Here is a 14,578-nt window from a genome sequence, read left to right on the forward strand (position 1 = left end):
TAACGTCATTATAGCCTGCCGGCTATGCAGCTCAGTCTCAGCTATGGTCTCAGAGTCACTAGTCCGCTTGCCCCATGACACCTTGTGTCACTGATATACTCTACCAACTGGAAGAGGATGCATTTTGCAAATGATGATAATAATAGTTATTATTGCTCGAAATGAGCTAATAATTATTATTACTGCTATAGTTGTTTGTACTAACATTTCTCTTGCCCTCTAACCCTCCAGATACCAATGTCCAAGTTGCTTGTTTGACGTGTGCCGGTGCCGTGGTTTCCATCAGCCCTCCTCTGCCTGAGGTCATTAATTGGATCACTAATGAAGGGGGCTCCCCCTGGATCTTGGAATTCTGTCTCATACTACTGCAAACACAAAGTAAGTTGTGATGATTAATTTGAATACGTATTAAACGAGTGTTGCAAGCGTGCGCTTGCCAATGCCTCTCGCCATGTTTTTGCTTTCGCTCAAAAGTATTAAAGTGTTATAGAAGAGGTAAATAATTTGCAATGTGCTTTGATTGTTTCACAAGAAAGGGGTGTCCACAGTTAATAGTGTATACTGATCGTCTTAAATTGCCTGTAGCCAAACAGTGGGAGCAAAACTTTGTCAAAGGCATATAGTCAGTATAGTCTGTGAGATATATAGTACAATTCAATCACAGAATTAAATCAACAATACTGAAGCAACTGCATGTTATTTAAATGGCCTGTAGCCAAACAGTGGGAGCAAACCTTTGTCAAAGGCACAGATAATTTAAGCACAGACAGTATAGACTAAGTATATAAACAAGCAAAAAGTGTGTTTCTAATACTGAGAAGAAAAGACTTGTGTACATGTAGCTATTGTTACCAGACTTGTGTACATGAATCTATTGTTATCTAGTCTATATTGTATCATTTGTTTTGTGGCTTACCTGTATACCAGAACCTCAAGAAAAAGAAGTACAGTAACTGCCACACTGGATTCTCTAACATGTGGGGATGAGCCCGCATGCGCATTGCATCCACAGGAATAATTAAAGGATGTGTCCAAAGAGATCACAATGGCTACTATAGCTAGCTGTTTTTAACAGATCTTTTCTGACTCTTGTAGCTAACAAAAAGCTAGCGCTTTAGTGCAAGGCTAACTCATGTGTTGAATAGAAAGTTTGTGCGAACAGATGATGCTATGAAAGATTCTAAAGAGACTGCAACAGCCTTCAATGTGAGTCAAACTAGAGAAAGAAGCTTTAGTTTGCTAATCCACGAATCAAAATTCAAGAGAACGTGGCTAGAAGCCTATAGAAGCTGTTAGTTTTCGTCGCATTGCAACCGTTGAGCAGTTATAGCTGGAATACACACACACATAGACAGACAGAGAGACACACACACACAGTCAGCTTTATCGTATCCCTTGTGCGGCTACGCCTCGAGGCATAATAACCTGAGGCCAGGTCACGGCCAGCAGGTTATGTAGTCGATTGGTTTGTTTGTATTCTGAGTCTGCTCACCTGGATGCCATCATAGATAGAAGAGTAAGAGGGATTTGTAACGGAAGCAGTTCACGTGATTATTTTACATTGAACTGCAGTAAAACCTCGAAAACTATCCGCGTTACGCCCTATAAACGAGGCTATTTTGCTGGGTAACTCGCTCAAAATAAGAAAGTTGTGTTTTCTCGAGACAAAATCTTTTTCAGCAATTTATAACACGCCCAGTCTGCATGCAGCAAAATTAATTATGCAAAAATGTTCATCATGATATAATGTGTGTATAAAGCTATAGCTAGTAGCTTTACAATCCTATGTACAACCTACTGGTTGTACTAATGTTATGTAGCTGTGACACCCCCACCGAGGCATCAGCACCAGCGGTGCTTTCATTACCTGAGGCACGCGTGGGCGGCCACGGGTATAGTAGTACTTTGATTTGTTTGTGATACTTGATGTCTGTTTGTATGTGATACCGTAGAAACAGCGCTATAAGCGTAACTTTATTTTAAGCGCATGCTCAACTTGCAGGCTTTTTATACTCGAATTAAAGCGCTTTTCCAATTATGTGAAGGTTGTTAGTGAAATTTTAGAATTGATTCAGCTAATTTTGTTTGTCTATGAGCTAGTAGTTAGCTTGTATAGTGCATAATAGCTATATCATATATAGCTATATAGCTGGTGATCAGGGGCGTAGCTTAATGGTTTCCTAGTTGCCCAGAAACCCCCTTGCTTGCTGAAAAATGGGTGGGGCTGATCATGTGCTGAAGTTAATATTGACCACGAGTAGATTAATATCCAGTCTGTATTTATTGTGCCTATTAGTCACCTTCTGCAATCCAAGATAAGAGACCAAGATCAGCCCAGTTCCTCTACTACTGCTCAGAGTCAGACTCCAGACTGTATTTTACAGTGTACAGTAGACTCTCGTTAATCCGGCCACCCTTGGGACCATGCAGCTTGGCCGGAATAACGAGGTGGCCGTACTTCAGATAATTAGCCGCGGCTTAAAAAAGACCTTACCTCGAATCTAATCACTGATTGCAGTTCTTGTCTCGAGGATAATGAATCATTCTGCTCTCTATTTAAGTGTAATCCAATTTTATTTACTAAACCACACCCAAAACATCATATCCGGCCGTAATACACATAAAATTACATTGAAAACGTTATTTGGGACAGCCAGCACTGGCCGGTGAACGGAATAGCGAGTGGCCGTACTTCAGGTCGAGTTTTGTGTAGAAAACATATAGCTAGCATTCCGTGCCAAACCAAATGGCCGGTATATCGAGGTGGCCGCATTTCAGAGAGCCGGAATAGCAAGAGTCTACTGTATACTGCTAATGGCTGGAGACTAGCAAGAGTATGGATTGATATCTAGCCTGGATTTATTTCAATGCCTATTATTAATGCTAGTTTAGCTTCTGCAATCCAAGATAAGAGACCTGATTGTCAGCCCAGTTCCTCTACTGCATGCTCAGACTCCATGCTCAGACTCCAGACTGCATGTATATGCAGTCTCACCACAATCTGATTCTCAGCCACCAACCTCAGAGCTCATGCCCACTGTCACTGTCAATGCCAATGGTACTGATCCTGGTAGTACATTTGTACTTACAACTATAAAGTTTAGGAGATGAGGCCGAGGAGAACTGAAGCTACGACTTTTCAAAAAATGCAGCCATAAGGGGTGTAACCAGCATAATTAAGAGGCGTGGCACCGGAAATGGGTGTGGTCTCAAAAAATTTTGCAGCACTATTGCGCCGCCTTATTCCTTTAGAAACCCCTTTAGTAAATGTCTAGCTACGCCCCTGGTGATATCCACCTGGAAGGACTCTCTGGGCATGCTATTACCTTGTCTGATCATGCATGCTGAGAGAATGTGATACATGGATGAGGTCCTGTTATTCCAAGTTCCTGGTCAATATGAATGGTTTTGAATTTAAATGATGTAAATGAACTGTAAAATGAACTGTAACATAATAATAATGATATACATCCAGTTAGTGTTGCTTGCTTGCTTTGCTTGCTCACTTTCTAGCCAGCTTGCGAGTCAGCTCTCGTCACAGAGACATCCTGTTGCTGGGTGGGGCTCGAAATGACTGCATTATAGGTGCATTCTCGAATATAAGCGTATAGAGCTCTGCTATTGATCCCAAAAGCGCATGCGCTAATAATCCAGTTTCTACAGTATGGGAGACTACTTACCTGGATGCCACAGCACTGTGTTTACAGCATGGATAGCCTCCACATAAAAAGTTATTACCCGAGGCGCGCGTGGGCGGCCACGGGTATAGTAGTATGTTGGTCTGTTTGTTACCCGAGGCGCGCGTGGGCAGCCACGGGTATAGTAGTATGTTGGTCTGTTTGTTTGTTACCCGAGGCGCGCGTGGGCGGCCACGGGTATAGTAGTCTGTTGGTTTGTTTGTTTGTTTGTCTGTTTGTTTGTCACAGGTATATCTACTCACCTGGATGCCACAGCACTGCGTTTACAGCATGGATAGCCTTCACACAACAGTATCTTGATTTAAGTAGTGGCAGATTTTGATGTTAAAGCTTCTTTGTCGAGAAAAAGCTAAGAAGCTTAAACAAGCTTGTGACTAGGTCTGCTTACCTGGATGTTCTAGCACTGCGTTTACAGCATGAGTAGCCTCCACACAACAAGTTAGTACTTTGGATAGTGGCAGCTTTCGGTGTTAAAGCTTCGTTGTCTAATAAAAGCGAGCAAAATGTAGCTTGAACAGAACTTGCACATGCGTTACTTATAACTGAAGTGATCCTGTACCAAGAACGATGGAACAGGGTCAATAAAGTAGAAAGCTGAATGTACCAAGAACAATGGAACAGGGTCACTAAAGCAGAAAGCTTGAATTATAGCTCCTGCTTTTAGCTCTGGGATCTAGGACCTGGAGCCATACTTCTCTGAGACTCCAGGCTTCTTTACTGTGATCCTAATCCACAGTGCATATAGTACCACTACCTGTTCTCAAATGTTTCAGCATGCCTCCAGTCTGGTTTGTTCCTTAGTTGCTGTGCAAGTCATACGTGATAACAACATCACTATATGCACTGCATTATATTTCTGGTTTCTTTATAATCATGTCACCAGCCGAGGGTTTGCACTTTAGTGCTCTAGTTTGTTTATTTGTTTGTTTGTCACAGGTATATCTACTCACCTGGATGCGACAGCGCTGCGTTTACAGCATAGATAGCCTTCACACAACAATATCTTGATTTAAATAGTGGCAGATTTTGATGTTAAAGCTTCATTGTCGAGCAAAAGCTAAGAAGCTTGAACTTGCACGTTGGCAGCTAGCTAGCTACTCGTGGCCTTGATTACGTAGTTGCAGCTGAAGTGATCCTTACCAAATATAATTATAGTAGAAAGCTAAAATTGTGACTGGTTGTTGGCTGACTCTGGATCCTATACTCCAGCCTGGCAGGAGCCATACCTCTTTAAGTCTAAGCTCCAGGCTTCTTTGCTGTCATCCCTGTCCACAGTGCATGTCTAATGTGACATGTACCACTCAATGTTTCAGCATGCCTCCAAGTCTGGTTTAGTTTTATTGCTCTTGAGTTGCTGTGCTAGTCATACATGCTACATGCACTGCATTATCACTCTTCTGGTTTCTTTATTATCATGTCACCAGCCGAGGGTTTGCACTTTAGTGCTCTAGTTACATGTAGTTTCAGATTTCGATATTAAAGCTTTGTTGTCGTATTAAAGTGAGCAAAACCTAAGAAGAAATAACAGGATCTTAGAAGATGTTACAGGCCTTCTGTTGCCTCCTGAAACATTCACAGCACCTTGTGACGGGATCCCCATGCATGCATCCTGTCTGTCCCCTATACACATCCGACTAGAAAAACATTTGAAATGTGAAAAATTGCTAGGATTGGCCGGGGGAACTACCAAAAAGCGTGGAAATCAGACGAGAGCATAACTCTAATCCGTTACTGCTAGTAGCAACTGCATGTAGTCGTTTGGAAACCCTGTACAGAATGTCCTGGAGATGGCTGTACTTAGAGTAAATGCTGGGCAAGAAACTTACTCACTTACTCACTTACTTACTTACTTACTTACTTACTTAGTCAGTCAGACAATGAGCGGTGAAACGTCGAAATAGTGCAATTTTTAAAATCGTTCATTTAAAACGTTCATGGATTATGAAAATAATGAGAGAGAAAAGGCTAAATAAACTATCTGTCCATTCAGTTTCTTGATGTGGCCTTTCCCTGCAGAGATAGAACAGTTTGAACATGAGTCAAAATAAGTGAAATATTGCTAAACACGGGCAAACCCACTGCCAATCCTATGTAAAACCTACTGATGCATGCAGTACTGTCACAGTGTAATCCTTTACACCTATACATGTTAATAACATGCAGCTAAGCCGCCATGCATGCAGGGATGCTGAATGAGGTAATAGTCTGTATAGGGTGAACTGCATGATTGTGGCTAGTTCACACACATTGTTAGTGTTGCATGCATGTTCTAAATTATTTCACCAACTGAGCTGATTTAAAGCATGTAAGGTTATCGATAACTATATATATATAATAGTTAACATACACTGTTTTGGAGGTGTCTATGCATGCATGGGATTTAGAAGCCCAAGGCACTGCTTTAGTATCCCGAGTGTATATAGCGAGGGTACTACAGACAAGTATCTAAGGGCTTCTAATCACATGGACACTGACAAAACAGTGTCTAGTGTGCATGCGCAAACCTTGCCTTGAGGCTTGACTACAATACAACAATGGTTGACAACGGGATACTATAGGTTATACCTCCTCGATCTGAGGCACTTTGCCCATGCATGTAGTTCCTATATGTAGATCTATTAACTGTGTCTAAATAATGTTATTGCTTTCATTAATTGTTTGAGGAGCCGTTCCTAAATAAGTGCTCGTTGTTAGTATCTATACTGTAGCTATCAACTTTGGGAGCTCGCTTATCACCATAGAGATCCAAAACCATGTATTTTATGCAAAATCTGCCTTGTAACAGCTTCACACCTTTTAATGACATGCAGCTAGGCCATACAGGTATTCAGGGCTAATGAATGAGGTATAATCTGTGCATGGGGTGGTGATCTGCATGATTGGGGAGTGGAGGGGGATTGGGGATACATTTTGCATGTTCTAAAATTGTCTACCAACTGAGCTAATTTGAAGCATGCGTATAATATTATAAGGTTATCGTAATGTTATTGACTCTATATGCTTTCATTGTTGGAGGAGCTGTTCCCAAATAAGTGCTCGTTGTCTCATGAGTATCTACTGAAACTTTGGGAGCTTGCTTATCACCACAGAGATCCAAAATCATGCTATAATTGTATATATAGGTCCTACTAGTTTACTAGTTTTACAGTATACATGCAGAACTTCAGTTGACCTACCTCAAATTAGGTCTATCTGTATCTAGTTTGGTATTGTAGTTAACTGTTAAAGATGCTAGCTCTGATCTTACTCTGCTCTGTTTGCTTTCCTGAAGTTGTACGTGCTGAGTCGATCACGTACTTTGTCACTAACAAGATTAATACATCAGCTGTTGTCTGTAATGGCTACCGTTCTTGTCACACTCTAAACGAACTTGCCATTAACTCCTCTTTGCTATTTCTTGAGTATGCTAACTACAGTCTGGTGCTTGAAGGTGGTATACACAAACTCACCGTTGGGTTAGTTGTCTCCGATATTGATCAGCTCGAAATATCTTCATTTGATTCTGAAATTGACATAACATACGGAAACGTAACGGTCTACAATGTATCCAGTTTTTCTATCAGTAATTTTCAGCTTTTCGCATCCGAACATCAAAATAAACCAAGCTTCTTTATTTCTAAAACTAGAAAGGCGGTTAAATTTGACAATGTCAACATTTCCAATGTAGGTATATCTGCTATTCTAAATGGGGGGCCAAGAAGATTGAATTCAGTGTTTGTTATCAGAAACTCAAGTGTGGAGAATTCAGCACTCAGGTTTGAGTTGAAAAACTGCCTCTTGCTTCTATTGGACTCGTATTTTTATGGTAACGTGCTTTTTGTGGAAACTACTTTAAGAGTCAATATTGTCTCAAAAGAAAAGATGATACGAATTGTTGGTTGTAGAATTTCGGGACAAACTTCTTTAAGAGTGCGAGCTGGTTCAGATATTCTGCTTTCTATTGTCGATATTTCTGACACTGTTATTTCAGACACTAATTACATGCAAGTAGATGGAGGTATACGTTTAGAACGTCTAGTTGTGTACATTGTCATGTATTCTCGAGTTCAGCTCAATATAATGGAGTCCAATATTAGCAGTCTTTTTGCTGAGGTTTCTGAAGAGAGTTCCTTGTTTATGAATGTCTCTAAGTGCTTTCATCGTCCTATCATAAAAATGTACGGTATTGAAATTAAACAGATGAAATTCAGTCGATTATTGCTTGATGTTCGAGATTCTGTTTTTGAACATTCTTCGATTGGTGTAAGTATACAAGCTATCAAGTATACTAGTACATCGTTAAAACTACATGATACACGTTTTGTTTATTGTCAAGCACTTTCTATATTTTCCAGTGGACGTTTTCTTTATGTATATCTTTTCAATGTTACAATCAGTGGTTCTTTCGACCAAAATGCTGTCACTATTCAAGCAGCTGCCTCGGAATCATCCGTAGAATTGGTGAAATGCTCTTTCTTGTATAACTTTGGGAACAGGGGTGCTTGTGTATACTTTTTATCTAATCCTCAGTCATCATTAACATTAAACGAAGTTTTTTTTTATGAAAATGTTGATCTTACTTCAGATCCAGCTATTGTATTGGTTATTAATTGTGACAATGTGATAATACATAATTCCTTGTTCGAATGGAATACAGGAACACCCGTTGAGATTGTTTCAGGCCAGCTATATTTGTCAGGATTCACGTCTTTCAGGTCTAATATTGCCACAAATGGTGGTGGATTGTCTTTAATCTGTTCGACAGTCATCTTTGAGAAGGGATTGGTGGCAACTTTTGCATCAAACAAAGCACTCAATGTAGGAGGTGCTATATATGTAGCGCCTTGTTTTGACCACGACAGAATTGCCAAAAGAAATAATTATAAATTTATATCTACTGTTACGGTATGTTTCTTTCAAATTTCAATCGGAAGTGAATGGGAAAAGCTCTCCTTAAGGTTTCTCAATAATTCAGCCTTGAATGGTGGGGAGGATATATTTGGAACCTCCGTGCACAAACATTGTATTGCTCAAAAACATACTCAACTCATTCTAACTCATTTTAACTTGCAGCAGTTATTCAAGATACGTAATTCCAAAAACACTAGTCTCTCCTCTGTTGCCTCAGACCCTAAGAGAGTGTGTGTATGTGATGACTTTGGGGAGCCACAATGTTCTAGTCTCGACTTCATCTATAACATTAAAATTCTGTATCCCGGAGAGATGTTTACTGTGTCTTTGGTAGTCGTGGGTAATGATTTTGGCACTGTTACGGCCACTACAAAAGCTGGTCTCCTTGGTAGTACATCGGGATCTCTGGGGGAGGGACAACAAACTCGATTGGCATTTTTCAGACATTGCACCAGTATACAGTACTCCGTTCACTCATCACGACCAACAGAAACAATTGTTTTCACAGCTAGTGGTAGTAAACCATTAGCTGCTACTAGACGTAGCAAACTGGAAGATCGTTTAAAAGTTGAACATCAATTAAATAAAGATTCTGTCTTTGTGTATTTACATACTGAAGAAATCCAAGTGCAACTGCTCACCACTCCTGTGTACTTCAATGTGACTCTTGCAAACTGTCCTCTTGGATTTGAGCTGATTGGTGACCCTCCATCTTGTCAGTGCCAAAAGGAGCTAGTACAAAACAATATCAAACATTGCATTATTGTTAATCACACTGGCTTTGTGTATCGCAGAGGATCGACTTGGGTGAATGCTACCTTCAACGGAAACATCAGTGTGCCTATAGTATACAAGTCCTGCCCCTACGATTACTGTCTGAGTGAGAACACTTCCGTAGACTTGAGATACCCAGACGCACAGTGTGCTCTGGGCCACTCAGCCACTCTGTGTGGAGCTTGTAGTGAAAATCTGAGCCTGGCTCTCGGCACCAATCGATGTCTCGACTGTTCCAACACTGGTCACTTAGTGCTCCTCATATTCTTCATAGCTGCTGGCTTTGTGCTTGTGATTTTCATCAAGGCCTTAGACTTCACTGTTTCTAAGGGAACTATCAATGGTCTTATCTTCTATGCCAACATTGTGTGGGCAGAAAAAAGCATTTTGTTTTCAAAACAGACTACAGCTCACTCGGTAATGAGTGTTTTTATTGCTTGGCTGAATCTGGACTTTGGAATTGAGACTTGTTTTGCAGATGGTTTATCAGGTTATCAGAAAGCCTGGTTACAATTCTTGTTCCCTGTGTATGTGTGGTGTATTGCGGGTCTGATAATTATCTCCTGTCGTTATTCAACAATGGCAACCAACCTGTTTGGGAACAACTCTGTCCCTGTCCTAGCAACTCTGTTTCTCATGTCGTATGCTAAGCTACTACGCGCTATCATAACCGTATTAGGATTTGCTGTCCTTCGGTCTGCAGATACTACTGTGTCACAGGTGTGGCTCTATGATGGTAACATTCCATACCTTGGCCTCAAGCATGCATTTCTTTTCGTAGTAGCTGTCCTGGCTTTACTGTTCCTGTGGCTGCCTTACATGTGCACTCTGTTTCTAGTTCCATTCTTCAAAGGCAAGACTCACTATTGGCTCTTTCGTTGGATTGTTAAATGGAAGCCATTTTATGACGCTTACTTTGGTCCTTTACACACTGAACATCAGTACTGGGTTGGATTGCTGTTAGTAGTTCGTGTTGTTTTGCTTCTGTTATTCACAGTTGCACCAACATACTCCAACCTCCTTGCCTTGATCGTAACAACAACTACCCTTTTAACGTATGTGACCCTCTCTGGCTCTGTGTATAAGAATAAATACTTGTCTTTTCTTGAGAACTCGTTTTTAGTCAACTTAAATGTGTTAGCAGCTGGAGTGCTGTATCAAAATGTGGTGGGAGGAGACGTAGATTTGGTTGTGTACGTGTCTGTTGGTATCGTGTTTGTTCAGTTCGTATGCATTACTATCTACCATTGCATTGTCTGTTTGAAGAGTTGTGCCGGCAAGAAGAACCCGCATGGTCGATCTGTGAGAGCTCGTCTGTCTCCCAGTAAAAGTCATGTGCAGTTTCCCCTTCGAGAGGAGCTTTTGGACCATGAGAATTCGTTATAACTAATAAGTTTGACTCAGATATAATTGTATAGACAAATTTACTGAACCATGATACTCATTAGCATAGATTTGTTATGTTTTGTATACTGTCACAAAAGTTTGAGTGTATTGTTGTGATTTTACTTTGTCATGGGATGAGGTTTTGTGGGGGAGGCATGCACTATGAAATTGAAACTGGCTCATTTATGAACTGTGCAATCTCACTTCAAAACATTTGTTTGCAGTTGGTATATTCGTACTATATGCCTTACCATGGATTCTCTTGTACGCACAGACCCGCTAGTGCTTCAGACAGAGGCACTTCAGGTGTTGACGGCGTTGCCACGATTCTACTTCCCTACGTTGGGAAGCTCATGGGTCAAGATGGGGGAGGTGTGTGTTTCACTACTCAGCAGGGCCAGAGAGGGGCTGCAGCAACACCTTCTCAAGGTATTACTTTTTTTAGGGTGGAGTAAATTAATCGAGGCCGCTAAATCTATATATATAGCTCCATGAGTACTATTGGCGTAGCTCACGAATCAAATGAGACGTTGATTAATATCACAGTCTTTCTGTTTTCTATACACATTAGTTCTAACGAGTGATTGTATCTTACACAGTGTATTGTGCCTTGTACAGGTGTTTGAGGAGCTAGGTCGTACTCTCTCCACGCTGAACCCGCCCCCTCCAGAAGCCGTAAAAATGTGGGAAAGTTTATTGTCTAATCCGCTGACTCACCTCCTCCATACCCCCACGGACCACCCCTCACTCTGCTCTCAGAGCTGCAGTGTCCTCTCCACCATTGGACCTCACATCATGAGAAGCGTGAAGGTGACTTATATGTATAATTACGATATGTCCACAAATTTAGATTTGATTTCTAGGTTCGGTATGACCCCTTGTATTATGTATATACGTGTATAACAATTAGCCATAGAGTATGCATGGAGTGAGTCATTGACAATACTTATACTTTATGTTTCAGTTATTCTACGACTATAATAATATGATGTGCTATGATGGCTTTGTTTCAGGTTCCTTCCCGAGCCCTTGCTCTCACCCTCCCCCTGGGTCTGTGCAGAGATGAGGCATCCACCAACAGTATAGTGGTCTGTTGATTTTGATTCTGTGCATGTGTATAATATTATTCTTCATGTGTTACTTTTTACTGTTCATAGCTGAAGTATATACATGTACGTATGTCCAGTGTTTTCTAGTTATCTCTGAGGTGCACAAAATGCATGGTTATCCTTGTGTTCTGTTGCAGCATATAATTATGTTGACCTGCATACCGTATAGCGCGAAATTTTCGAGGCACTTATATTTCGTGGATTGGCCTCTAAAAGCATTTCGTTGCACAATGTTCGCGGAATGACTGCTTACCGGAATCCACGCCTTTAAATCTTTGCATGTTATAGCAGATATTTCTAATTAAAGAACAATTTTGTGAACTTAATTTTCGTGTAGGATTGCTAACCCACGAATTAAATCCGCGAAAATTAAGCCCCTCGAAATTTCACTATACGGTATGTTGTTAAACTAGTCAAGGGTGATCCAGAGCACATTATACTCTAAATATAGAAGGTGTTAGTTGCTAACTCATGGTTCGTTTCATTGCAGGCCAACGCAGTTCGTGTTCTTGGCGTGTTTGTGACGTATGATTCTTTGAGAGAGGTGGATTTATATATACACTCACGGAATGCTGTTATTACATGATTATGTACAGACAAAATAATGTCTATCTATAGAATACCCTCTGCCATACTGTCTGTTAAAATTAAGCCTTGTGAAAATACGTGCAGATTGTTTTATTATTTTTCTGTATCAATATTTGTTTCCACTGTTGTACGTAAGAAAATGGCATGCAGTGTGCTATACAAGAATCACTCCCTCCCTCCCAGGATGAGAGCTTCCTAATTGATAGTCAGTCAGCCATCCTCCATTGTCTGGGTCTCCCTGCCCTCGCTGTGCGTGTTCAGGCCTCCTGGGCTTTGGCTAACTTTACGGACCCCCTTCCTTCCTCCCCTCACCCTGCATTAAAGCACTCTCTCTACTCAGCTACTATCAGAGCGTTGAAAGATGCTGACAAAGTGAGGTGTAACGGAGTGAGGGCAGCTGGAAACTTGCTGAAGGAGCTCACTGAAAAAGGTATTATATATGAGGGTCTAGAATACTATACACTGTACATGTACATACGTTTCAAATAACCAAGGGGCGTGGCCCTCATTTGTTGTACTACCGTATAGCGGGACATTTTTGTGACGTCCCGCTTTTTGATGGCACGGCAGTTAATGCGAAAATTAAATCTGGGATAAACTCCTACTTCCACATGCAAAGCTCTTGGTGGGTGTGGTTTCCTGGCATTGAAACGCAAATATTAGAACCCACTAGCATTTTCTTTTAAGGGCTCTATTTGCGCCCGCGAAAATTTCCCGCTATATGATAGCAAGAGTATATGATAGAGAGAGTATCGAACGTAGGCATACTGTGTATCAGATGTATGCAGAGAGTAATGTGACTTCCTGTATCTGTCACAAGCTTGGAATTTGCACACTGACCAATCCAAGTGTGGGTGATTAATCTATCAAGAAAGTAGATTACATCACCCACACTTAGATTGGTCAGTGTGCAAATTCCAAGCCCATGACAGATACAGGAAGTCACGTTACTCTCCACAGTATGCCTACGTTCGATACTCTCTTCTCTATCATATACTCTTGACGGTAGTTAGTGTTAATATAGCCACAATTGCCACAGTATAGTCTTATACACCATCATAAAACTAATATACTGCCTACGTGTGTTGGATTATTAATTAAGTCTTCCTTACCTAGCTCCTTTATCTATCCACAGACATGGCCGTAGTTGGTCCGCTGGTGGAGAGCCTCTCTTCTCTTGTTGCCAGCTGTATTGAGACTGGCTCTGTCAAGGTAGGGCTATTATATGATTTTTTTAGTAGAATTCGTACGCATACATGATCATCATTAAAACTCAATTATCCAGTGTATTTGTTCATGATTGCAGGCTTAAAATGGTGCTACCAGTAACCTTGATAGTGATAGCGTATTATATACAGTAAACGCGTCGTGGGCATATTTGAAATAGATACCGTATAGAGGGTATATTTCAAGGGTATAAATGTTCGTGGTTTTCGCGGATTAGGCATGAACCGCGAACATTTATAACTGCGAATTTGATATTCCATGCATGCATGCTGCAAAAAAGGCGCTATTCCACGAAAATTAAATCCGCGAAAACCTTTCTAAAGGCACATCCGCGAAAATTTATACCCTCGAAATATACCCGCTATACGGTATACAGTTCTATTTGGACAGCTATATAGAGAAGTCACCGGTTTGAGTGATAATCACTCAGTTTGACTATAAAGCTTGAAGCTTACATATCATAGTACAGTAAAGGTGTTTAAGCAGCAGAATAATAACAACAATGAAAGTACCACGGGTGCTGATGCCGCCTCGGTAGAGGTGTCAAAGCTAAATAACATAAAGCTACTCAATGCTTTTATGCACACATTATATCATGATGAACATTTTATCACTGTGCATGCAGGCAGAATCCAGAATCACAGGGAAACTCAAAGAGTGTGTAATGATCGACCATGATTGTTGTTAAAAAGGATTGATGCCAGTCAAAAATTAATGGGTACATCAGCAGAGCTACAGCTCTCTTTTCACTCTTGAAACAAGGGGCTATAATTATTGTTCCTATATTGTACAAAACAATATACAGAAAAATACCTATACATTTCACTACTGATAAACCCTAACACGAAATCAACTAAACCAAAACAGAAACAGAAAACACACAGAAGTCAACAATTAACCTACATG

The 14,578-nt window shown here is 40.7% G+C and overlaps 2 protein-coding genes across 2 annotated transcripts in view; both read left to right on the forward strand.

Moving 5' to 3' along the window:
• LOC135340118 (HEAT repeat-containing protein 6-like) overlaps positions 1-14,578 on the forward strand; it is a 36,389-nt gene that overhangs the window by 17,304 nt on the left and 4,507 nt on the right. The window contains exons 9-15 of the mRNA XM_064536445.1: positions 232-378; positions 11,023-11,177; positions 11,367-11,558; positions 11,762-11,836; positions 12,348-12,401; positions 12,629-12,875; positions 13,581-13,657. Of these exons, the coding sequence (XP_064392515.1) occupies positions 232-378; positions 11,023-11,177; positions 11,367-11,558; positions 11,762-11,836; positions 12,348-12,401; positions 12,629-12,875; positions 13,581-13,657 (947 nt within the window). The remainder of the gene's footprint in view (positions 1-231; positions 379-11,022; positions 11,178-11,366; positions 11,559-11,761; positions 11,837-12,347; positions 12,402-12,628; positions 12,876-13,580; positions 13,658-14,578) is intronic.
• Positions 6,643-10,870, forward strand: LOC135340116 (uncharacterized). The gene has a single exon (XM_064536444.1). The coding sequence runs from the start codon at positions 6,927-6,929 to the stop codon at positions 10,746-10,748; it is 3,822 nt and encodes a 1,273-aa protein (XP_064392514.1). The 5' UTR covers positions 6,643-6,926; the 3' UTR covers positions 10,749-10,870.

This window comes from Halichondria panicea, chromosome 8 (assembly GCF_963675165.1).
Source record: "Halichondria panicea chromosome 8, odHalPani1.1, whole genome shotgun sequence".
In the NCBI taxonomy this organism is placed as follows: domain Eukaryota; kingdom Metazoa; phylum Porifera; class Demospongiae; order Suberitida; family Halichondriidae; genus Halichondria; species Halichondria panicea.

Bases quoted from the DNA above. Each gene is read 5' to 3' on its own strand.
- LOC135340116 (XM_064536444.1), top strand. From the start codon at position 6,927: ATGCTAGCTCTGATCTTACTCTGCTCTGTTTGCTTTCCTGAAGTTGTA.